General features: G+C 44.2%; 1 protein-coding gene across 1 annotated transcript; it reads right to left on the reverse strand.

The window, feature by feature from the left end:
- Positions 1-1,734: 1,734 nt before the first annotated feature.
- Positions 1,735-24,028, reverse strand: LOC140520999 (mucin-16-like). Its single transcript, XM_072635525.1, has 20 exons — positions 23,749-24,028; positions 20,378-20,499; positions 20,216-20,283; positions 16,453-16,619; positions 16,026-16,067; positions 15,711-15,755; positions 14,668-14,792; positions 14,499-14,566; positions 13,994-14,166; positions 13,256-13,291; positions 10,385-10,509; positions 10,214-10,281; positions 9,310-9,482; positions 7,252-7,287; positions 5,538-5,603; positions 5,180-5,301; positions 5,007-5,074; positions 4,404-4,576; positions 2,763-2,798; positions 1,735-2,060 (listed from the first exon to the last, which is right to left on the reverse strand). The coding sequence occupies exons 2-20, from the start codon at positions 20,486-20,488 to the stop codon at positions 1,819-1,821; spliced, it is 1,944 nt and encodes a 647-aa protein (XP_072491626.1). The 5' UTR covers positions 20,489-20,499; positions 23,749-24,028; the 3' UTR covers positions 1,735-1,818.
- Positions 24,029-26,518: the final 2,490 nt, after the last annotated feature.

The following is a 26,518-nucleotide window of genomic DNA, read 5'->3' on the forward strand; positions in this document are numbered from 1 at the left end:
ATCCATGTGGTCTTGGTAGGACAAGCTGGTCCTGATGAAGTTGAATGGTAAAGGCTGCAGGCTGTTTACACCAGCTATTGTAGAAGAGGAAAAAATATCCATGTCTGAACTCTGGGCACATCGAACAAATAGATGTACTGACAAATCTATTCTTATCTTGTCATGGAAGGAAAACTGGTCATCCCTGGCCTCAATAACATCCATTTCAAGGTACCCCTACCATTTCCTCAACCTCCCTTGCCTATGCCTCTCATCTGCTAGGAAAATACAGTAAGACACTCCTGAGGAAATGCATACTAAGCTTGCCCTCTGTACCTGAATAATCGTAATTTAAACGAAAAATTCTTTGCCATCATGTGTATTGACTTCTTTGTTACTATACATGGTGTTGCTTGGTGGTTTGGGAACGTGGCTTTCTGAGGTCCCAATCAATGTTTTTTTTCTACCTTCTCTATGGAGCATCTGTTACACTTTGCAATTGACAACTATGCCAGTATATTCACAGTTACCCCCAGTACCGTAAACACTGCCTTAGCGATTCATTTGGCACCATGGACAGGATTCCAGGGGATAAAATTTGGAAATTAACCGTGCAAAGTTTCAAGAGCTAACTGAACTTGGAAAATTTGAGGGGTACATAAAGGAAAAGGGGGTTGACACCTCCCACAAACCTGACAAGAGATTCAGAATTTTTCCATCTGCACCAATAAGATAGAGGCCCAAAAGTTTCAAGGATTATTTGGATATTGGGGACATCATGTACCACATCAAGAACAAAATTTGAACCCTTATAGAAGATTACAATAAAAAACACTGAATTGGCGCTTGGTCACTTGAACAAAGTAAAGCTTTTGTGGAAGCATAGACCACGATACAATTGAGCCTTGATTTATGGCATATTCAACCTGTCTGAAATGTGCCCTTTGGATTTTTGTCTAGGAAACTCCTTTCTTCTGGCATTCAATACACCCCTTTTGAAAAGCAGTGGTTAGCTGCCTGTTGGGCTTTGGTAGAGACTGGACAACTGACTTTGACTCATGGGGTAACATTAATGCTGGCAAATGGATTCAAGACCTGGGTAATGATTACACCAGCTTCTCAAAGAATTGGACAAGTCATTGGAAATGCTATGTTCAAAATACATTTAAATCAACCCTCTATGAATGAATAGCAAACATACCCACTAAGGGAAAGGATATACCCTCCGAACCATAGCAAAAGTTGGTATAACCCTTGGCAAAATGGAATGAGGGATTAGAAGGATTAACTGAAGAAAAGGGAAAGGAAGAGTTTACTGATGGTGCAGCAGAATATTAGGGCCTCAGAATACACTGGAAAGCGGTAGCCTCTAAGCCAAGTACTAGGTGGATATTGGAAAGTCCTTGCACAGGTGGAAGGGGTCAATATGCTGAATTTGTGGCAGTGCATCAAGCTGTCAAAACATTCCAAGGAGGACAGAGTGACATATTGACTGATTCATGAATGGTAGCTAATTGCTTAGATACACGGATGCCCATGTGGAAAAAAATCACATGTATATATACATATATATAGATATATACATAGATATAGATATAAATATATATAAATATATCTATCTTTATCTATAAATATATATGTATGTTATATATATAAAGATGTATATGATATACACATGTGTGTGTGTATATATATATATGTATATATATGTATATATATGTATATGTACTTAGTCATTCACTGCACAGCAGGAAATTTATGTCCTGTCTTCTGTGTGGGTATATGTGCACATGCGTTTGGGAGGAGGTCTTTGAGGGTCACCCTCCCTCACACAAGATGTTATACCCTGTGTTTCAGGTACTGCTTTATCTTTGTTTGGAAGGGTTTTCTTAGAATGAGGTGATTCTTCATATTTAACGCAAGGTTCTTAACTTTCTTATCACAATCATATTCTCTACATAGCTTCCATGTGTGATCTAATGGATAGTCGCCTAATGTTGCTGATTTTCTACCTCTGGAGGATGGAGGACCTGAGGGTTCCTTGAGAGTTGGGACTGATGATGCATTGGGATCAGGAACTGCTGTAAAAATGAAGAAGAAGTATTGACATTGCATACTGCCCAACACCACTGTGTCCTATAACTCTTTGTGATCATTCCAATTGGTATATGGTTATTAACTCAGAGTTGCACATGTAGGGGATACATAATAAGTGTTTGAAAAATGAAGGAATGAAGAAAGTATCAATAAATGAGTGAATCTGGACAGGCACTTCAGGTTGACTTAGCTGCCTGGGGCCACACAGGAGGAGCCTTTTATAAGGACATGTCTAATGGGTCCTGCTGATGACACTCCAAGAAAAAGAGGTATTCAGTGGTACAATGGACACCATCATGACTTTCCCTCAGAAAATCTCTCTGAAAGAGTTGATTTACCCTGCTAATTCCCCTGACCATTCCATGCGCATGCCTTGCTAAGGTATCACCATGCAACCTCAGAGAGAGACCTAGAATCCCAGAAAATGAAAGAGTGTCTCTGGATCACAAAGGTCCAGAAGGATGGAGAGCCCATTTCTATACAACCTGGGACATTTTCTTCAGGGAAAGCCCTCAGAGACCATCTAACCCTCTTCTAATGCATTCTTAACATCTTGAGTGTTCACAATGATTTCTATTGCTGGGAAATTTACTATGGTGTGGAGAATTTCTTGGTAAAGCCTACAGAGTTAACTTCAGTGGAAGGAACAGAAGACTGCAAGTTGATTTGGATATCAAGACACTTACTGGTGAAGAGCTGTAAGGGATGGTGTTCATTACAACCTGTAAAGCAAAATAAGATATAATGAAGGGAAGATCAGAAACGAAGGAAGAGGAAATGGGAGAGACCCAAAGATGAGAGCAAGAGCTGTCAACATTTCATTTGTGCCAAATCATGAAAGAGAAGAGGAATGGCATTCCTGAGGACACGAATAAAGAGACTGGGAATGAAAACATCTTCAGATTTGTAAATGGAGGACATGGACGCTGGATATGGGGAATGGCCTTTCCTGTTTGTGCACCCTGAACCTTAGCCATGACGTGAACGGCAGAGTCTGAGTTCTCCTGTTATATCCTTAAGGGAGGAGAGTGCAATTCTTCAGGGCCCTTCCGTAATCTGTTCCATGAAGTTCTTACATGAGGATAGAAGTAAGAAGGACCCTTCAATCTTCTGAGATTTAGATGGATCCAAGAGCCCTGATCCCTTTCATTTTTGCCTTTTCCTGGCTTGCAGAAACTCGGTAGGAATTCAAGCCCCCTACTGTCTAACCCATTCATCTCTAAGAGCATGGAAGAACGCTTATAGACAAAAGGTACCACTTCAAAAGCTTTTTCATTCCTTGTGGTCCAAGCTTCCTGTAGATGTACTCATTCCGTTCCACTCCCAGCAAAATGTGATTTAGCCTAAGCATGGAAACCTTCTGTGAATGGGTGTCCACTGCATTAATCAATGAGAACAATTTGCTTTCATGTGAGTATCAATACTCACATGAGTATTTTGACGCAGGAATTTTCACGCCTTCCTTAATATTCTGCTGAGGCCAAGTAGAAGCATCTTATATAATATGCCCCATGAGAGGTACTGGAATGTTTGAAGACAATCTTTATACCTCTTTCATCTGACTAAATACCTCAAGTTCCTTGAAGCAATCTTCTTATCACATCATTTCAATTTCCCATCATGGCCATTTTCTGTCTATATATGTTCTTTCTGAAGGCTGGATCCTCAGATCACAACAGATTACTATCATCAAGGGCTGATAAGGCCAGATGATAAGGGAACTAGCATCTTCCTCTTTACAGTCTCTGGATTTACCTTCATGAAATCTAATTGGTGTCTTTGCAACATGAATCCTTTCTGGTCATGTCCCCATCACCCTCTGGTCAGCCAGATTACTGGGTAACTCTGCATCCATATTTTGGCCTTACGTTGGTTAAATGTCAGGTTCTTAGATGTGATGCACCTTTCTAATTTTTGTGGAGTTTATTTTCTGCCTTCTATTATTGACCACCCAACACTTCTACTTGTCTATCCTTTGTCTATTTTCTGCCATCTACGATTCTACACGATTGATGGCTAAAAACATTACATATAACAGGATCAAAAGCAGAGTTCAAGAGTGGGCAGCAAATGAAAAAAGTCAGACAAAGAGAAAGAATGGCTTAAGGTAACCAGGAAATAGGCATGGGTACGGCTGATTGAGTGCAAGTGGATGAACAAGGGAAGAGTGAGAACATGAGCTGCTGGGGTGGGGCTGGGGTGGGAGAGATGGCCTGAATCTAAGTGGGGAATCAAGGGAAAAGATAAGAATGTTGGGACTATGGTCTCATTACAAAGCTTATGCTGGAGGGAAAGAGATCAATGGTTGTGCCAGTGAGGAATCTCACCATCAAGGTAGAAACTTTCCTTTTCCACAATGTAGGGGCCCAGTCTGCTGATACCCTCAGTCTGTTTGCTCAGCTCCCAATATGCCTTGTATTTGTCTAAGGAGGGATTGGTCGGCCCCCCTCGAAAGTTGCACACAACTTCCACTCCAGTTTTTGAGCCACCCTTGAGAGATCTGTGGAAGGAAACAAATGCTGAGGTTCCTGAGTTTCGATGCTGAGAAAATTACTTCTAGGAGACATTGGGGACAGTTCAGCTGAGATTTCCTGCCATCACAAAGGCTGATACGGAATCCTTGATGGTGGAAACATGCCCATTCCTTGTGTGGGGAGTTTGCCTGTGCAGCCACACAACTCCCACTTGAGAAATGTATTTCCACAAGCCAGCATTTATTCCCAATCACGACACACAAGGGGAATCACTTTCCTAAGGACTCTGGAAGGAAGAGAATGGGTAGGAAATCCTGCTCAGATTTGAAAAAGGAGGAAATGGACCGTCCATGGAGACAGTGCTTCTGTTGTCCACCCACCCTGCACCTTAGCCATGAAACTGGGGGCATCATGGGAGATGATGTGTGGGCCTGACAACTTCTTCTCAGGTCTCACCTCAGGGCCACCACTTGGCATCCATCATAGGAGGAAGCAATGCTGCTTTCCCCGAACAAGGGTTTGAACTGTGAAGGAAATAAGAAGGGGAATGAATAACCAGATTTTCAGCCCCCACGGTGGAGAAGCTTGCTATGCAGGAATGGGTCTGGACAGGGCCTGTGAAATCTCACCACGCGACGAAGCATTCTCTGGATGTTATTGAAAATGCCAGAGCTATGGTCATCCATGCCTTCCATGTAGCGTAAGTTCGTGATGGTAAAGCGGATGGGTAAAAATGTCATGTTGTCACCGGCTGTTACAGAGGAAGGAAACAAAAGATCCAGCCCTGAATCCTGGGCATGTCTTGTACTGTCTTACGCTTTCCTGGAGGGCAATCTCATACTCCATGGCCCACTGACATTCACATTAAGGAATCCCTAACCACTTCCTCTCTTTTCCTTGCCTATGTCCCCACAGTTGTTCTTCCCCTTTTCTAGTTATGCACACAATGATACTCCTGGGAATGCCTATCAGCCGCATTCTTTTTACCTGAGGAAGTGGAGGATTGTGATGGAGTCAGAGAGGTGTCTGCAGGGTAACTGGTTCTCACAGGAACTGAGGAAAAATCATGAAGAGTGGAAATCACTGATAAAGACACTGTGGACAATTTCATAGTGGATGTGGGAGAAAAGTGAACACCTGGATGTAGTCACAGAATGCTTTGGGGAGGAGTTAAAGCAGTGGAAACAGATATTTGAAAAATGGGCTTCTCCTGACAAACTTGTCAAGCTGTGCGCTTCTTGTTTAGAATGGTCCAGGTCTTCACTTCTTTTAGGTTTTGAATGGGAAACATGGACTCATTTCCTAGAACTATGGGAGTATTTCTTGAGAAGCTGTTAAATCAACTGCCAGAAATTCATATCCTTCTTTCTTCGGTGTATGTGAGGATTAATGAGGGGAGAGCCTTGCAATATCCAACATACCAAGGTCACTGTCCCCCACCCAAGATGATGCACCAAGTCTCAGATTCTGATTCGCTCATTTGGAAGGAGGTGATTTTTAAGGATCGTGGCCATTTTCATTTTCCTAATCACATTCTTTAAGCAGCTTCCATGGGGGACCCAGTGGACATCACCTAGCATCCTAATCTTGCTGATTTTCTACCTGCGCGGGCTGCAGGCCCTAAAGATGCCTGGAGAGTCACAAATGATGACAGAATGGGGTTTGACGCCAAAAGGTGTCAAAAAAGAAAGAAATACTGACACTGAAACGTGACAGAAACTATTGTGTCTTAAAACTCTTTCAGATCAACTCAATTGTCATGGGGTTATTAATTCCGGGTTCCCCCTGTAGGAGATGTCAAATAAGTGTTTGACAAATCACTACATGATTGAAGGTGGATGGGTATTTCTAGTTGCCTGTGCTGCCTGGGCTATTACAGAAGTAATCTTTCATAAGGCCATGGCTAAGGTGCCGAGCTGGTGACACTATGAGCTCCAGTGACACTTCGGAATACTTCCTAAATACCATTATGAGTTCTCCTTTAGAATATCTCTCTAAAAGAGGTGAGGTCCACTGTTAATCCCCTTGACCATCTCGTGGGGATGCTTTGCTAAGTTTTCACCATGCTATCTCAGACAGAGGCTCTGGATTCCCCCACAACAGAATGTAAACCCCCTTCCGAACAAAGATTCCCACATTTTTTCACCCTCTACTCTGAGCACCGAGTTCAGAGATTGATACATAGATGGAAGTTAAGCAATGTTTGGTGCATCATTGACTGATGGTGAAGACAGCTTAACAAGTCATCTCCACCCAGTTTCGAGCCAAGGAAGGGTGAGTGATGAAACAGGAAGCCATTTTTGCATGGCAAGGGAGATTCAAAGGATCTTGAGTGCCTTTTCCCTACATTTCAGTCTTTTCTTCACAGTTTCACCAAATCCTATTATATCAGAACTAAAATCATGCTGAGAGGAAATCTAATTGAAGAACACATGCACACTCCAGTATCCCTGAGAACTTGTCCTTTAGCTGACATTTGAAGACCTCCAGTGACAGGAGGTCTTTGTTTCCCATGATTTACGGAAACATGCTAACTCTATATCTTGGATTCCTTTCTCATATCACCTGAAAATGGCCTCCAGGGTCAGGGACTTGGGCATGGCAAAGGCACTGGCCTCCAACTTTAGGGGTCAAGAAAGGAGTAAGGTTCAGTGCTCCCAGATGGCTCAAGATTATGAGATGAGAGTGCCCACATACTTACCAACACTGGGTAGATCTGGACCAGGTTCATTATAACCTGGAAACAAAAAGGTTGACAATGAGGGTCATGAATACATCATGGCAGAAAAGAACAGAAAGGAATTCTCATACTGAATAACACAGGTAAAGTGGATCAGCTCTGCTGCACCTGATCACTTATGAGAAAAAGCTGCTTCTTGGAGGAGAACCCTATCACACCAGGACGAGATAGGAATGGGAAGCTTGCAGCTTGTGAGGAATGAGAATAAGACAAAGCATAAGTAAGTGCCTGAAATAAGGCATTCTTTCTCCTTTGGTGTATAGGAAAGTGGAAATGGTAGCTCCTCTCCTTCCACTCCTGGCTTGATGGAAAGCTTAGGATCACACATAAAGAATAGAAAGGGTCGTCATAGGCTTTCCAATGCACACCCTTCCTTCTCCAGATGAAGAAACTGAAGCTCTGAGATGCTAAAGGATTGGATTGTTGATGGACTTGGTGTCAGGGACACTGAGTCGGATTCCTCCCTCAGGCCCTTGCTTCTTTGGTTTAACCTCATTCAGTCTCAGTTTCCTCATATGGAAAATTAGAACTATGGTAGAACCTACCTCACAGGACTCTTGAGAGGACCAAATGACCCAACATTGTCAGTGTTATAGAAATGCTATTGTTATTATCATTATTAGAAGGTCATTTTCATTATGACAAGGATTTCTTCAAGGTCACCCAGCTAGTAAGTGTCCTAGGGTAAGATCTGAACAATGTCTTCTCTTTTTTTCTTGGAGAGAGAAGGTTCTCTCTTCTCAAAAACTTCAAAGAATAATCCTAATTTTGAATCCTTTCTGCCACTGTTCAAATGAATTCAACATGCCTTTATTGAGCTAGTTGGTGCTGTGGGAAAATTCCAAAAAAATACAATGCTAACCATCTTTCTCTAGTCACCTCACATTGCTGTCAGAGGCACAATGATAACAATTACTGTTCAGTCAGTTTTCAATTTTGTGAGACTCTTCATCATCCCATCCGGATGTTTTCTTGGCAAACAAAATGGATTGCTTATCCATTTCCTTCTTCCACTAGTTATTATTTTTTCCAATAATTAATCACTTTACTTTTGCTTCTTAACATTGACTTCCACAACATTTTGAATTCCAATTATTCCCCCCATCCCTCCCTTCTGAACACCCAAAGACAGCGTGCTTTCTGATTGCCCCTTCCCACAATCTGCCCTCCCTTCTCTCATACCCTTCCATCTCTTCTTCCCTTCCTCTCTGTTTTCTTCTGGGGCACGGAAGATTTCGATAAAGCTATATCAATATTGCTTGCCTTCCCAATGAGAATAGGGGGAAGAGAGTGAGAGAAAATCTGGAACTTTTGTAAAAAACAAAAACCAAAACAAATGGGAAACATGCTTCTTTACATGGAGTAGGTGAAGAAAATAAAATATTCAATTAACAAACCCAAAAACTAGGACTACAAACAAATTAGTCCAAGACACTAGAATTCTTTCCACATAGACTCACAGGGCCAGAGAGTTTCTTGTTGGCACATTAAACTGCTGACTGTAGCTCAACAAGAGCTCCAGCAGCATCTTCCCAGAAATTGTTAAAGGACATAATGTTTTTTCCCTGTTCTATCCTCACGTAGAATTTTGCATTTATTTCTATTAAAAGTTACCTGGTCAAATTTGTCAAATTGTCTCAGCTTTCTGGATTCTGGTTCTACGCAACACATCAATGACCCTTTCTCGCCTAGTCTCACGGTATCAATAATTGGTTTCCATCTACGTATCTCTCTAAGCCATTGAGAAAAAGGTTGAAGAAGACAGGACCAAGGAATGCTCTGTATAGTTTCCGTCAGATGTCAAGAAACTCACAAACTCAGAGGAAAGGTCTCCGTAGAGGAACAGGTAAGGTCTCTAGAGTCTGTCTTTCTCTCTTCTGAATTGCTGCATGAGATTAGAACCTTGTTCATAGCAGAAGCGTCAGAAGGAAAGGCGAACGTTCAGATTAAAAGAGAGGAGGAAGAGAAGAGACAGAGGCAGAGATAGATGTTAAGACTTCCTTCCATGAGACTGCTTACCATTGATGTAGAGACTATCTTTGTCGAGGGAGTAGTGGCCCAGTAGCCGGATACCACGAGTTTGGTTGCTCAGCTCGTGGAAAATCTGCTTGGCATCTAGATGAGTGCTGCTGGCAAATGGGAGACACGTGCAGATGGCATCTACAGCTGTCTGTGATCCTTTCTTCACAGGCCTAGGAAAACAGATACTCTGGATAAACTGAGAAAGAGTGGTAGGGACACAATTTTTTATGATTATTTTTCAATGAGGAAAACAGTAATGATAATTGTCATTTCTGTAGTGATATTGCAAAGCGCTCCCTTCAAGCAACTTTATCAAGAATATGGTATGAGTACTCTCTTCTGTGTTCTACAGATGGAGAAATTCAGAAAAGGTAAGTCACGTTACTCATCCATGTTCAAAGACACTGGCATTAAAGCTGGAATTTGAATTCAGGTCTTCTGAATCCAATGGAATTGGGGGTAATAGAAGCAAGAAAGAACTCCAGGCATAGCCAAAATTGTGATCAGATTATAGTGACTCCCCCAAATGAATGTAAGCTCGTTGAGGAAAAAGATTGTTTGGTGGTTTTATTGGGGGAGAGGAAGACATTTGTTTTTGTTTTGCTTTTCTGACCCCAGTGCCTGCCACTGTTCACAGAATCTCGCTGATACTACATGCATTTCGCTGAATGGATTGATGCATGTGAGGTGTAGAACTGGCTCTAGATAGAAATCCTAAAATATATGTCTTCTAAAGGACGGGGAGAGAAAGGAGAAGAGATTCCTTTTGACAGGGCTAGCATGAAACTAGAGGAAACAGAATGTGTGAGTCAATGTACAGTGAAGCTTTGAAGTCTGTGCTTCAAACGTAGAGCTCTCTCCCAGGAGACTCACTTGCAAGTCCCCAGCTTGGCAGCCTTACCTGAGTTCAGTCACTTTGCATGCAGAGTACAGGGAACCAAAGGTGGTGTTTTTGAATGAGTGGCCAATCTGGTCAAAAAAGAAACAAAGAGAAACAAATGGTGAGTATGTCAGGTGGATGTTCAAGATATTAGGGCAGCTCGGCAGGGTGGCTGGAAGCAGGCAGTCTCACCAGATGCTGCATCATGGTGTCTACGATATTGAATTGGATTGAGTTCGGACAGCTCATGTCTGCCAAATACCGGAGGCTGGTGATGGTCAGCTTCAGGGTGAAACACTTCAGGCTGGGTTCCATGGCTATAAGAGGGAGGGAGAGAGAAGCCCAGGTTTTCAACTGGAGGCATATTTGTCTCGTGCCTCTTAAGAGTGCGTGGAGTAAAGGAGTAGTCGTACTGGCTCAGTGACTGGCTTTGAAGTCAGGAAGACCTGGTTTTACCTCCAAAACTTATTAGCTTGGTGAACATTGGCAAGTCACTTGGCCCCTCTGATCCTCAGGCATAGACCTAAAACTAATACGTAGAAAGGATACAATATGCATCGTTGACATCGTAATGTGGCCTAGGATGTACGCAGAAGTAAATTCAAAGTTTGGATATGATGTGGTCGTAGCACTCCTAACAGAACTTCTTACACCCTCCAAGCTCAGAACCAAGCATGAACTATTCAGAGGGCAATAAAGATTCATAACCTATAAGCGCTGGAAGGAACCGCATTTCCTTGCTTATCTACTCCAACCGCTTAATTTGAGGAAAAGAAAGCCACAGCCAAGGTAGGGGAATAGACTGACTCAAGTCTACAAAAAGCAATTAGGGGAGATAAGTCTGACTTTGGGAAAGTGGCGTTGACTACATTAGATACATAGATGGGCCTGACAAAGAAAATTCTGCAAAGCCAGTGCAAAAGGCTTCAGCTGGATATGGTGAGCACGAGACATTGTGATGTAGGAAGAGCAGCAATTTGACTGAAACTGTAGGAGAGCTGGCAAAATGTGCCCAGCTCCTCCTTGTGTCTTCCAATCTTTCAAAGTCAATCCCAGAAGTATAAATGGCCATACAGCTATGGTAAGATAGGAGCTGAATGAAACTTACTGGGAAAATCATTCAAATATCAGGTGGTAGTGGAGGAACTGCCATTATGCAGCAAGCGAAAGATTTCCAAAAACGAACAACTTGACCTGAAAGTTGTTTGCTGTGCCAACTAGGTATAACTGTGGATCTGACTCATTAACTCATTAACAGGTTGCTCGGTGGCTGAGGTCTAGCCTAACAAAGAGCTACACCCATTATCCTGCACAGAAATGGTCACTAAGTAGCTACATTTCACTGAGCAAGCAGCAGACAATCAGCCTTGGATGATGGTTCGGGAGCCAGGGTTTTTTCAAAAGATTCTTATCGAAAAAGTATCTTGAGCATCAGGACAGCTTTGAGTCCTTTGAGTGACCCATTGCCCAGGTTAGGTGTTGTGTTTGGTTTGTTCAATTCTGCAGCATATCGGGGTAAAAGCTCCGGTTCAAGAAATAGATTCTATTTATATCATATGGTGACTGGCTTGTATGCTGCAGCAAATAGGAAGAAGGAGCTGGCTAGCTTGCTTCTGGGCAGTTATGTAATACTTTGAATGCTGCCAATCTAGTCCATGAACAAAAGGCCATTCCTTTACAAGAGTAACGCTGCCATGGAACAACACAATTTGGGGAGGACACAACTGCAGGTGTACCACAATGGAAAGATATATGTCAGAGATTATTAGGCTGCAGCATGTTGCTCCTGATGACTCACCCATTGTAAGCTTGTTAAGGGTAGGGATTATTTTCCCTTTTTCTTTGTTCTTCCATCATTTGGAATAATGTTTGTTACCCGTGGTAAATGTTAAGAAAACACTTGTAAGTATTGAAATATTGGAGTACATGTTAAATGGGTTGGAAGGAGGAAAAGCTTAGAGGCAGAAAAGCTATGTTCCAAGTTGATGCAGCAATCCAGGAGTCCAACTCTGAGAACCCAGACTACTACATGTTGTTAGTGGCGATGGGGAAGGACTAGATCTTAGATGAAATTTTTCAGAAGAATCCATGTGACTGATTGGGTAGAGAAGCAGATCGAAGAATCAGAGATGGCTTCTTAGGTGGATGCCTAGGTAAAGGATACAGCAGTCAAATAAATGACAGGGCAATTAGTGGATACGGAAGAAATGAGTCAGAGTACAAACTGGAAATACTGCTTTGGGCAGCACTAACGTGATCAAGTGAAAATGGACAGATGAACTTTGTGTTGTACAATTCGAATTCACGGGAAAACAAGGGACACTTTTCAGATCTTTAGGACAGAGAGGAAATTAAAGCTCCGATGTCTTTCAAAGAGCGTTCCAAACGAGTTTCGTACTTAGAATAATGAAGAGCCAAGGGGTGCGCCTTGGGGAATATGACAAATGAGAACAGTAATGACAACCAGCAGCACCACCAAGAGTTCTGTGGCAAGTTAAGATTGACAAAGCCCCTTCCTCACAACCTGGAGCCACAGCAAGCACTATGACTCTCCTTGGACAGCTAAAGAAACTGAGGTTCAGAGAGTGTAAGTGATTTGTGAAGGGTGACAAAGCATACTGGGATCAGGATTTGAAACAAAACCTCCTCACTCCAGCTTTGGAATGCTCCCTCTATTCTATCCTGCAATCTCAGGGGAACCCGCTAGAACATAGCACCATGAGAGTATTTTGAGAAGGATATTAGAGGCCTCTGGGAACCTTGAGGAATTCATCTCCATGACTGAGGTGAGGTTTTGTGGTCAACTCACTCCTAAGCTTGGTCAGCCCAAGGTGAACTGAGGCCCAGAACTAAATCTTAAGGAATCAAGAGAATAATGGTGCTAGAAGCAGAAACAGGAAAGATCCAGCAAGAGATTTCTATGCACACACCCACCCTTCCTTCCCTGTTCCTCTCTATCTAGGCCTGAACACAGTGCTGGGGCTGAGGGGTAGAGTGAATGAGCTGTTTCCTTCCCAATAGGGACCTTAGAAGGCTGGAGATGTTGATGTACTGTAGACTTACAGTTTTTGGTGGAGTCCAAGGTCAGATAATTGTCATCTGGAGAGAGAAAGAAAGAAAGAATCACGTTGTGAGGAAAGTTTTCACCAGCCTCACTTCTCCTCCAGAGCCGTCTGAATCCAGTGACCAGATATTCATCAGGATGACTGGAGATGACCCAGGATGAGGTCATTGGGGTTAAGTGACTTGACCAAGGTCACACAGCTAGTGAGTGTCAAGTGTCTGACGTGAGATTTGAAGTCAGCTCGTCCTGATTGCTGCACTGTTTCTCTCCGCACTGCACCACCCAGCTGCCCCAGCTTGTGCTCTTCTGAAAGGGAAGAAGATCCATGTCAGGGATTGGTTGTACTTCAGGCAGCAGAGAAATTGCCTCCCCTCCAAAGAGCTCATTGACAGATTAGTCGCTAGCTGTGTACTGGCTTAATACATCTCAGAGAACCCACACCTTTCCAAGAAGAAGCATGAAAGGAGTCTGGGTCAGGTTGTAGCTTCCCTAGAACCTGGCAAAGGAAGAGAAAGAAATCTGACCCTCGAAAGTGAGAGAGTGTGAATTGGAACACATGCACCAATCCCTTGAAATAAGGAACGAAATTACAGAGCTTCATTTGCAGACCTGGGCTACTAGCCATGGGAAGATGAATGAATGGATACACGGATGCATGGCTAGATGAATGAATGAATGAATGGGTGAATGAAAAAGCATTTAACAACGACTTACTAAGTGCAAAGCTCTGTACTCACCATCGAGAAAAAGACTTCTCTCATCCAGCATGTAGGACCCCAGTTTCGTCATATTGCAGGTGTGATTTCTCAGCTCCCAATAAAGTTGTTCTTTCTGCAGGATGGGGCTGTCTGCATCTCTCCAACATGCACAAGTGACACCAACTCCAGTTCCTGTTGCTTCTTTCCAAGGCCTGGGAAAGGAGACAAAAATGGGCATCAGAAGCCCAAAATGGGACTGATAAGTCTGATAAGAATTTTGCAAGTAGGAACAGCACCCCTGAGAAGGCTGAGGTAAACCCTGAAGTAGAAGAGACTGAAAAGGGAGACTTTTGTGGGGAACTGCCAATTTTCCAAGTCTGATTCACCTCCCTGAGATGATGTGGCAAGGAGACGTGGATCGATTCAATGAGGAACTGGAAAATCGACCTGGACCCACAACACAGCGGGTTGGAGAAATCTCCTTTCTGAAGGGCACCAACTGGGTACCGTGATTCATGAGGCCAGTGACTCCCAGGGATCTCACCTGAGCGAGGTTAGTCTGCAGCCGCAATAAACAGAAGCAATGCTGGTTTTGGCCATCAAGCACCTGAGCTGGAAGTGAAAGGAGACAGTCGGATTTCAAGATCAAGCCTCTATACCAAAGGACGAGGAAAGCAGCTGGGCCAAGCGGAACGGAAGGAGTCATGTCTCACCAGGAACTTGAGGACACTCTCTGTGCCATAGAATTGACTTGAGCCCACCTGGCCCATTTCACATGTATAGATCAAGTTGGTGATGGTGAACTTGAGGGTGAAGAACTCAAATCTGCAGTCCGGAGCTACAAGAAAGAGAGTGAGAGATGTCTGAAATGCTCAATGTGCGTCATTCAGCACAGTCAGGGACACCCCATTGCAATGTACTTGGGAGGAAAAGTCAGTAACCTGGCCCTATTCACCGCATCCCTGAGGCAACCTGTAACCCTCCAAACTTGGTTCAGCCTCTCCCATCTGTCAGCATCATGATGAAGCAAGGTTACTATGAAGGAGGATTGAAATGCCCACGTGTGGGCTTGGGAACTATTCATCCCAGTGATGTAGTGTCTGTAAAGTGCCTTGTGAAAGCACTATATACATGATAGATGATGATAATGATGACTGTCTCTGGAGGCTACATACATAAGCCATTACATCTCTATCTTCAGAAGCAGCAGAATGGTTCTCCATGGTTCTACCACCGAGCTTTGCTTCTTTGATACTTCAATGTATTTGCAAACTCATATTTTGTTGTGTTTTTTCTTTTCCACACTTCTAACAACTGCCAAATACTGAATATGTGGAGGCATGTTTTCTAAGAAAATCATCATGAAAACAATCACCCTCATCTTTAAGGACACTGACCTGAAAATGTCCTATTCTTTCATGCAAGGAAAACTCAGCAACCTGAATAAATGAATGAATCCTTTAGGAAACCTTGAGCCATAAAACTATTCTTCTGCTCACACAAGGCAACAGAATAATATTGTATTTGGAGAAAGGAGACATGGGTTCCCATCCTGCCTGTCCCCCTTGCTATCTACATGGCTCTGGGCTTCAGTGTCCTCAACTCAAAATGATGGCAGAACTCAGACTAGACTAGATGACCTGGAATTCTCCTGCCAGGACAGCCTAAGATCCTAAAATCCCCTCTCTCTCAGTCTCCTAGCCAAATGAAAGCAAAAGCTTCCAGAGAAGGGATCAAAGGTGGAAGCAGACCTTACCTGTGCAAACTGAACTTGGATTTGGCCTCCTGGATGTTACTGGAACTGAAGAGAAATATCATGAATGAACACTGTGGACCCAATGTCCATGTGACAAGGAGGGGAAGGGACTGTGACAAACAAGGAAAAGAGACTTCATTTGGATAGGGTACTGAGTCAAGCGGTGAAGACTGCATCCTGAGAAGGAGGGGGACATTATGCCTTCCTCTCACTAGTACACTCGTGGTCCATTCTTGCCTTCCTAATATGCTGGGAGAACAGGGTCGGTAAGGACAAGGGGTGTTCTCTCTTTGATACTAGGATAAGAATACTCACAACAGCTTACGCAGGAGAACAGGGACACCCTATAGTTGTAACCTACAGAGTGAGAGAGAGAGAGACAGAGAAAACAGCCATGTTTGGAAGGACCAAGAGATTTTGAGAAAGTGTGAAAGAGCAACATGAGAGAGCATCTGAAAGCAAAGGAATTGAAAACATATGGGTCATCAGCTAAGAGGAAGCATTTCAGAAAGTAGTTCCCAGGTCAGAAGTCCCTTTGCCCATCTAGGGTCCTGTGGGGCCTTGGCTACCCCTCAGACTCTGAGAGCATCAGAGGAAAGTACTTTCAGTAAGTAGGTGCCCTCCAGGCAAAGCTGGATCCTCCAAGGAACGGAAGATTGCTTTGACAGGTGAGTGCTTAAGAGGAGTGGGGCCAAGCATGGAGGTTAAAGAACTATATGTCCTGGACAGAATTACTGCTCACCATTGATGTACAGGCTTTTCCTGTCGAGGGTGTAGGGACCCAGTCTTGTAATTTTGCATGTCTGACTGCGAAAATCATGGTACATCCTCCTTTCGTCCAGGACTGGAATGGTGGGGACATTCCAATAGGCACAAAGTAGATGCACGCCAGTGCCTTTCTTCACAGACCTGTTGAAGGACACATTGGTAAGGACTGTCAAATATCTGGCTTCTCATGGGCATGCCAAAGTTAGGTGCAGTGAGAAGGGACCATCAATGCGCCGCAAATTATTTCAGGTTTATTTTAGAATAATTCTTGATTGTAAAAGAAGTGTTTGGTAGAACTATCACTTTATTGATTTAAGGGGTTGAGGGTAGGGAAAGGCATAGACTTTTCTTGAGTAAGGCCTGTCAGCACCTTCCCTGCAACATATACTCAGATGGTTGCCTGGGGAAATTTGATGATTTGCCCAGGCTCACACAATCACCTGGTGTCAAGAGAGGGGACTTGAGCCCAGGTCTTCTTGACTCTTGGGGCCTACTCGCTACCCACTAAAACAGGCAACCTCTGGAATATAATGGATATAATGGAATCAAGATGAGCAGCACTAGCACTCCAGACACAACTTCTGCAAGACTCTGATATTGTTATAATCTTCCTGTTCACTCCTCTGTGGACCATCTTTCAACACTCACATATTTTGTAAGTAACTTCTTAATTATCCAAGCTAGTTGGTTAGCTCCTTGTGCATCCACTTCCAGCTCTTTGAACAATTGCCATTTTGCTGCCTCTGTGGAACTGTTTCACCTTCTGGGTCTTCAGAAGTTCATTTGTGGGAGATTCTTATTCTTCCTCATCTACTACAGTGCTGAGAACTGGATGGCACACAGAACTTTGTAGTTCAGAGGGAATACCATTCCCTCACAGGTGTGAACATAATTGGACTCTTGTAATCGTTGAGCGGGAGAGGCAACATGTGACCAAGAGGTAGAGGGGCTGTGGCTGAGACAGAGAAAGGAAATGGAAAGAGAGAGTAAAAGATGGGGAGGGGAGGAAGAGGGGAAATATAGAAAGAAGAGTGAAAGAACAGGAGGCAGAATGTGAGAGGAAGGGAAGAGAGTAAGAGAGGAAAGTGGAGGAGGAGAGGGAAATGAGAGAAAGAGAAAGAGTGAATGAGAGGAGGAGGAGGAGAAGAGGAGGAGGAAGGAAAAGAAGGAGAGAAGGGGAGAAGGAGTGAGAGAAAGAGTTAGAAAAAGAGAAGGAGCCTAGGAAAATGAAAGGGCAGAGAATGGGGAAGTGAGGTAGCAAAAGGGACAGGGAGAGGGGGAAAGGGAAATGGGGAGAAGTGAAAGGGAGAGAAAGGGAGTGACAGACAGAGAGACAGACAGAACAAGAAAAAGTAGGGAGATAGCGTCTGTAGCCATGTGCAGACGTTAATAAGTTGAGGTGGGGGGAAAAGGCGACACAGCAATGAGAGGCAAATAAGGGAAGTGAAAGAAGAGATTCTGTTAGAGAAGGGAAATCTCAAGGTAGGTCACTGAGTTCCTGTACAGACCTCAGAACAGAGAATTCTAACCAAAAGTTGCAAGGATTGAACGTGCCTTCCTAAAGGTCTACTCTTTTTTTATCTGCCTATACAGTATAAAGAGTTATGGAGCTCTGATTAATTCTGCTACCTAACTCTTTTGTCTACCTTGATTTTGTTCCAAATATAAATAGGCCAGGCACTAGGGGAAATACAGAAAACTCCAATGAAAGCAGAGTCAAATCCCTGAATGTGAGGAAATTCCTGAATGGAGTGGGATATTAGCTATTACAAGTCATTGGAATTAAAGGCAATTTTCTTATACAAAGTGCATAAAATAGCAGAGAAAAGAACCATGTGAAAATGAGGCCCATTATATTATCCCTAAGCTAAAACTGAGCTAACTCTTATTGCAAGGCATAACTGACGAAATCTCTAGCCCCTTATGGGAGAAATGGAAGGCAGGGGCATAGTAAAGACAGGTGAGACCTGGGGGACACAGCTTGAGCATATGTAGCTCCACTGCTTCCAGGAGGTAGGACACAGCAGCTACTTTCCACACTAACGCTTATCCCTTCTTCCACCAGGATGACTTGTCGAATTTCACCAGACAGGACCATTCCTAATCTTCATATGAATTCTTGGAACTCCTTTCTAAAACATAATATAATAGGAAGATGGGCCAAGGAACCTAGTCCTTATGAGCATGTGCAAGCTGCTTGGCTGATGTTCTATAGAACAGTTTTATTTGCTATCCATGTGAAGAATCTGATCGTTTCTCCTACTTTTACTATGAATGGGTGATCTGTGCTCCAAAAATATTCTGCAGTTTCACAACTGAAATATCAGAGAACAGGTATTCCCCTTTCTCCACAAATTTGAGTGTCATTTAGTTATTTCTGCCATTTTCATTACCTTGACTCGATCCTTCCATATGGTTTAAATTACATCTCTTCTGACTGTTACCATCCATGGATACTTTTCTGACTGACTACGTACAACTTGAAAATTGTATGCCCATAGACTTTAGCCATTTGTCTCGTGTGTTTGTGCGTGTGTGTGTTTTAGTGTGTGTGTGTGTGTGTGTGTGTGTGTGTGTGTGCGCATGTACGTGTGCATTGCTCTGGGTAAAATTCACTTTTGATATGTGCTAAACTGGCCTTTAGGTGAACTAAGGGGAAGTCATTCTTTCCACCTCTGTGTCCTGGTGGTATCTCAAAACCCAATATAACCAAGATGGAACTTGGTATCTCTTCCATTTCCACTGCCCCTTCCATAAGCCTGTCCCTCTTCCAGACTTCCGTAATTTTGTGAAAGCCACCACCATCTTACCAATCACCAGGTTTCAAATCTCTGTCTCTGTTACAATTTCTTCCCTCTACCTCAGCTCCCATAACCAGTTTATTGGCTCCTTGATTTCCTTTAGTATCTTTCACATTTGTTCACACAAAGGCCCATATCAACAACCCTGACCTGGAAGCTTCCAATAACCTCCCACTTCCTCTCTTTGCTTGCAGTTCCTCCTACCCTCCCAATTCATCACCGACTCCTCCTCTCTTCTATCCATCCATCTTTCCCATGCCTGCCAAAATAATCTCCCTAAGACACATCTCTCACTACGTCACTCTCTTACAACCCAAATGCCTAGTGGCTCCTTATTGCCTCTAATGTGAATTAAAAACTCCTCCACCTGACCTTTAAAATCCTTCTCAATTTGCCTTCTTCAGTCCTGTGTTCCAGAGCAATGTACATACTGCTCACTTGGCACTTGCAGAAGACTGGCCTACCAGCTGTACCTTGAACTCAGATGTTGCATGGTGCTTTTGCATAAGATGTCTCCCATGCCTGGATTGCACTCCCTCTTCAAGATGCTCTTGGACTCCTTAGTCTCCCCTTCAAGGAACGCAGCTATGATACCACCAATAGAAAACCTTCCCTGAATCCTCTCAGTTGTCAGTGTCCTCTCTCTCCTCAACTCACCATGTATTTAGGTCACACATTGTATCCCCTCAGCGCCACCACAATGCCAACTCCTTGAGGTCAGGGCCTGTTTTGTCTTGAGAATAGCTACCTAGCGCTGCTGCTGGGAAGCAACCCAAAGCTTCTTGAAGCAAATCGTGGTGGGACAGCCTCTGGTACTGGCAGTAGTCTTCCTGGTGTTGTCCAAAAAGTGACCATAGACCCAACAAAAAGGAAGAACTGCACCAGGCATCATCTGTTTCCCTGACAACCTGGGCCCATCTCCCTCAGTGTCCTTACCTTAGTGACTTCAGCTTGCAACCAGAGAAATGGAAGGCAATGCAGCTCTTTTCAAATATTGCTCCGACCTGAAAAGCAAGACAGAGATTGAGGGAGCCCCTGGACATATGGGGCTGCAGGTCCAGAGAGGAGGAAGGCAGGACAGGAAGGGAAGATTCTCACCAGACTCTGTAGGATGTTCTCAGTGGCGCTGAACTGCCTGGAGCCTGACTGTTCCATGTCTGCCTTGCAGAGGAGATTGGTAATCGTAAAATCGAGTGTGAAACACTCCATAAGGCGAGTGTCTGTTTTGGGGAGAAGAGAAATTGAGTCTTGGATACATAGGATCAAAGGATTACAGATTTAGACTTGGAATGGACCTTCTAATCCCTGCATCTTGCAGGTGACGAACTTGAGGCCCAGGGAGGATTCACTGTAGTGGCCACGTTCCCATACACAGTGACAGAGGTGAGACTTGAAACTAGGTATTCACGACTTGTAGACAAACGCCCTATTCAATGGAACATGTTGCCATCCATCAACTCCAAAAAGGATACCCAAGTGAAGTTCATCTATACTTTACTGGAAAGAAAACTGGCCATCTTGACTCCAATTATGCATCTGTGATAGGACCTCCCTAACCCCTCCCTCCACTACCACCTTCTTCTGCAACTCCCACCTCCTCTGCTTACAGTCAGTTTCCCAAAGAAACGCTTCACTTCACACTATATAGGACACAGAGCACAGACACATGGAATTAGTATGGGAGGAACTGAGGAAGAGAGATGGAAAAGAATCTCGCTGTCAATGCAGACGGGAAATGATGGGGGGAAAATTAAGGATGAAAACCACCCTGGTCAACCTATATGAATGTCAGGAGAAGATAATGTTTTAGTGTGGTATGTGGCAAAAGGGACAGTGCGAGGCTAGGTCCTTAACTATCCCATGGAAATTGAGGACTAAACTACTGAGAGACCACAGGTCATCACTGGGCCACCACTTTCCCTTCTCCTTCAAGAGTATAGAGGAAAATAGGATGGGGAAGAGGATCAACAGTTTACTTTGCCAAGTCATGGGTCCATAGAGAAATTACAACACTGAATACTCACTGCTTCTTGCTGCATTGGAAGGCTATTAATTCTGACAGAGGGGAGAGAAAGACATAGAGAGACAGAAAGAGAGAGAGACAGACAGACAGAGCGAGAACGAGAGCGAGAGACAGAGAGACAGAGAGAGAGAGAGAGAGAGAGAGAGAGAGAGAGAGAGAGAGAGAGAGACTAAATTAAACTGATGAATAAAATCATCCAACATAACTGCAAAGGAACTATAATGAAAAATTCTCTCTAATTTCAAAGGGACAACTGATGAACTCTGGTACATATTGAGGCCTGCTACATTTTTCTTGCTTTTTTGTAAAATGGCTAATACAGAAATGTGCTTTGCATAACTTTAACATATATAACAGGAACCATATCCCTGGCCCTCTCAATGCATGGGGGACAGACCGAAACTAGGGAGAGGATTTGGAACTCAAAATTTAAGAAAGAATGGTAAAGAAAATGGATGGATCCACAGATCAGTAAGATGAGGTTCGTGAGAGACTGTGAAAAGTATGTTGTCCCTACACGTTTCTTTTGGAAACTCTCAAATTTTACTTTGCTGTTTGCAATTGGAAATGTCAGCATTTCACCAAAAAAAAAAAAAAAAAAAAAGAGGAAAATGAACTTACCACAAGGACCGCTAGATTTGACAAGGGAGTGAACAGAGTGTCACACCACTCAAGTCAAAAAAGCCCCAAAACAGAGGTGCCAAGAGAGAAATGCCTACACAAGGAAATTCTTATGGCAAGGGTAGAGAGTGCTGGATTAGGAATCAGGAACATCTGAGTTCACATACAGCTGCAGATACTTACAACAATGGGTCAAACCAGGAAGGGTCACTTGATCAATGTCCCTTTCAGTTTCCTCATCTATGAAATGGGGAGATGGTTAAAATTCCCTGTAGAACTAAATTTAAAAAATATCTAGACGGAACTCTGTGAACCCTAAAATACTAACTATATCATGTGCAGCAGCAGCAGGAGTATCATCTTCGTGATTAAGCCAGACACAATTCTCATTTGGTGATCCAAACATATTTTCCAAAGTCTTATCACTGTACCTTACTGTGAGGTTTAAAGAAGTCTACTTACTTGTAGACACAAAAGTAGAATAGCTGGGTTCTTGGGTTGTGGTATAGGAGTGGGTACTTGTAGGAGGTAAGGAGGTGGTGAGTGCAAGGAAAGTCCAAACAAAGTGGTAAAACAATGGGGCTGGTAGAGCTGATTTATCCCCTTTTGAGGAGCTGTTGCTAGGCAAGTCACTATGACCCTGTTTACATAAACATTCTAGTCATCGATAAGGAAACCTTAAAGTGACAGCAACACCCAACTGCCAGAGCAATGGTGGGCTTCAGGGTACCTGTACTTAGACTCCCAGAAGATCCTTGGGTCCCTAGCCCTGCTGCTGAGGCAGTGACTACAGGCAGCTTTGTGGAAACAGAGGCAGCTGAGCCAGTGCCTGTTCCCCACTGATTTCCGTTGCTAGAGGGCTTCGTTAGAGCAGAGTCAGGATGAGTGTGGTCCTAGGGCTTTCTAACACAGGGGATAAGTCAAGTCTTCTGTGCTTGAAATTGTGCCCAGGGATGCCTGGGTCTCCTTTAGCGCTGGGCTCAGAGGACATTCTATTATGGGCTCACCTTCAGAGACAATAAAGATTCTGGGCTACTGTCCTGTAAAATCTGAGTGAGCAATAGACTTGGAGACTCAGATAGTTCAACCTGGGTCACAGCAGCCAGATCTGTACCGGATTCACCCTCCCTTGGTCCCTGTGGGCCACCTAGATGAAGAGCTATTCTCTCTGGCAGTCTGAACCCCACAACTTGCTACAATCTCTCCTAAGTTAACACTAGGAGAAAGTGAAGGTGTCACTTCAGTTTGGGTGCTGTATCGTGGAGGACCTGCAGAGATGTCTCTAGTCACCTTGATGATTGAAACATACTGGCCTCGATGACTAAGGTGCTTAGAGATAGCTCGGAGGTTTTCTCTAGGCCTATAAGCAGGATCGCACTAACGATTTTCTCTAGGGGAACAAAGGTAGCAGAGATGATCGATGAGCCTCCGGGAATGCTCACTGACAACACTGGGGCCTTGGGAAAGAAATTGGTCAGTGGAACATCTCTGCTGCTCTCTGCCACTCTATGTAGGAGCTCAGGGCTAATAGGGAGTGTAAGGAAAAGAAAGACAGTGTATGTGATTTGGGTGCTGAGAGTCAGATTTCGGTTTAACACATATAGGAGAAAGCTGAGCTCATGTGCTCCAGCTTATATAGCTCACCTCAGAACAAGCTATTAGACTGGAAGGAGAGCGCCCTTGGCCATGAAGGGGGGTATCTGGCCTAGTGATGATGGCAATTGTGACCTGAGCTAAACATGAGGACCAGGGGTCACCTCTTCTTGTTGGAGAAAAACCCACAGATACTGGTGATGGAGACAGCAAATGCTGGTGTAGTTATTACCATGGATGAGTCTATTTCTCCTCCAGGCCTGGTCTTCTGGACTTTGTATTACCGAGGGTGAAGGATGTCCTATAGACAGCTGGCTCTGGGCTGCACCCTTCCACAGGACTTGATGAAACTTCCCTGAGATGAGGGTGCTGGTATCTGAGATTGCAGGGTCACCTGGTCTGCTGGTCCCCCACGCTGGGTTGATAGCTGAGGCCAAAATACTCTCTAACACTTCACTGTACCTGCTTCTGAATTCAGTCTTTGGAGCAACAGTACGACCCCTCAGGGACTGTGGTGACTATGCTGTCTCTGGGCTCTAGGCTGGATGATGTAGTTGAGCTTCTCTGAGCTCCAGGCATGGCCATGATTCCCAAGAGGCTGAAGGAATGTGAGTAGCTGGGTCCTTCAGTCAGGCAGAACAGACAAGTAGGGAGGGTTCCCTCAGGCCAGAGTCTTATCCCTGTGTTTGCAAAGCGCATCTGTTTTCTCTTAGTGCTTGCAAAAGTGTCTGTGTTCTCTGGGTAGGTGCTGTACAACTTTTGACCTTCTGTTGGCCTTTGTGTAGACATCAAGAAAGGGCTTGCGTCCCCTCCACCATCTGCTGGGATGGTGCTTGGAGGAGTGAAGGACAAGGCAGCTGAACCCGCCTCTGGTCCTGCCTGAGTATGCCATGCCACTGGCGTGGTCTTTCATGGCTCACAAGATCCTTGGCAGACTGTGGGATCTGCTGGAGTCAAGGAGCAGGGCAGGTTTATGGGAATAACCATGGTCACTCCAGAGGGTCTCAGGTGGAACTGATGTTTCTATGGGAAAACAGAGTTCCTCTGGGTGTCTCAGATTTGAACCAATTTGTGATCATCCCCACAAAGAGAAGATGGATACCAAATGGTCGCTGAGCCTAGAGGGGTTTCCTTGATCAAGCCTCTCTTCCAGTCTCTGAAACAGAATTTGTCACTGTGAAGCTAGTCCTCAGGATGGTGGTAGACTCTCTTGAGCTGCTTGTCACAGCAGACCCACTGAGCCACCAACTGTATTCCTGGAGGAGAATGCTATGAGCACAAGAGGTGGTTAGCATGTGGGCAGGGTTGGTCTTCTTTTGGCAGGGATACTCATTTCCTCTCAGTGCGATTCTTTTTTCCTTTGGATAATACCCAGTCTCCAGGACCCCATTTTCCTCTCCAATACACATCATGGGCACTTCATCCTCTAAAGGCCTTTCACAAGCCCTGTTAAGGCCTTGAACCTACACTCTGGCCATTTCTCCTTGAGCTTTATTACTGCGCCAATGATCATACCAAAGACTCTTCTTGCAGGATTCATGCTTAGTCCCTAGAAAGTCTCCCCTGGACTTCCATGGTCCCCATTGGTGAATGACTCTCCTGATCTATTTTTTCATGAAATCCAAAGTCATGCTTCATTTCATCCCCTAGATCCTCTCCAGATCTGGAACTGTGACCAAATCCTCACTGCCATTCTTCTCGAATATCTTGTGTCCATATACTCTCTTGGTCCCCCACGGACCATTCCTGCAAGATACATAACTCAGTTGTCTTTCACTGGGGACCACTCCTTTCTATATGTTGTCTCCCCCATTAGAATGAAAATTCCTTGACAGCTGGCTGCCTGAGGAGCTCAGTTTCACACCTTTGGCATATCCATGCTGAGAGAAGTTGTGATCTTTGATACTGGAGACGTAAAGGTCCTGCTACAGCCAGTGCCTACTCTTAGGGTCCCTATAACAACCAGGGTAGATATGCTTTGATTTCAGTTCCTTGGTTACTTGTCTGTGGTGCCGATACAGTGACTTTAGAATGCGTTTTGGAAAGAAAAGGAGCAGCCCTGGCTCCTGTCTCAAGCAACTGCTCAGTTGGCTCAGTGGACAGTGCTTGCTCAGTGCATGTTCCCCTCTCAGGACTAGTGTCATGTCACGGTGTTTCTGAAGGAGAAATTAAGCTGGGATAGATCTTGCTGGGCTCTGTCCCTGAGATGGCACCGTTGGAAACCTGGCTCTCCTGCAGCCCTGATATCAGAGTCTAATCTGTTTGGGTCACTCTGTTATTGGCCTCGATTGCAAGAGAAGACAATGGACCTTCTGGGTCACTCTCCCATGGGGCTTTGATGATAATTAATGAACTCTGAATTTCAAGTGGATGAGTCTGGGACACAGCAGCCACACTTGAACCTGATAACAATATGGACAGCAGTCACTGGGGTTCCCCATGCCCCCTGCCACGTGGAGGAAGGGCTTATGACTCTGCTGGTCAGAATGGCTTCAGAATTTTTGGAGAGTCTTCTGGAACTGCAGGAGGAGCAATGGCTGAGTTCACTTCAACTTCTGTGTTGAGCCCTGCTTGGAATGGTGCTCTTTGTGGTCTCTCTGGTTAACGTGGTCAGAGGAAGCTCTGAGCTCCCCTCTCTCTGCATGTGGAACACTATGGGCATCAGTCCCCACAAAAATTGAGCCAGTGCTGACCAATGAACCTCCAGGATTAGTCTTTGAGAAGAGTGGATCTTCAGTACAAGTGGTGGGTGGTCAATGGGGCATTGGTGCTTTTCTCTGATAACGTATTTGGGAACTCAGGGCTGAGAGTGACCACAGGAGGGACAGGGCCAACGTCTTTGATTTTAGTGCTGAAGATGAGTCTTTTGGCATCAGGCCTTGGGGCAGTTGAGCTCATGTTCACTGTGCAGGGAGTAAGACCAGATGAACTTACAAGAGCAGAAGAAGACAGTGTCCTTGGCTATGCAGGGATGGTATCTGATTCAGCCAATCGTCAGATCC

Source organism: Notamacropus eugenii, chromosome 1 (assembly GCF_028372415.1).
Source record: "Notamacropus eugenii isolate mMacEug1 chromosome 1, mMacEug1.pri_v2, whole genome shotgun sequence".
In the NCBI taxonomy this organism is placed as follows: Eukaryota; Metazoa; Chordata; class Mammalia; order Diprotodontia; family Macropodidae; genus Notamacropus; species Notamacropus eugenii.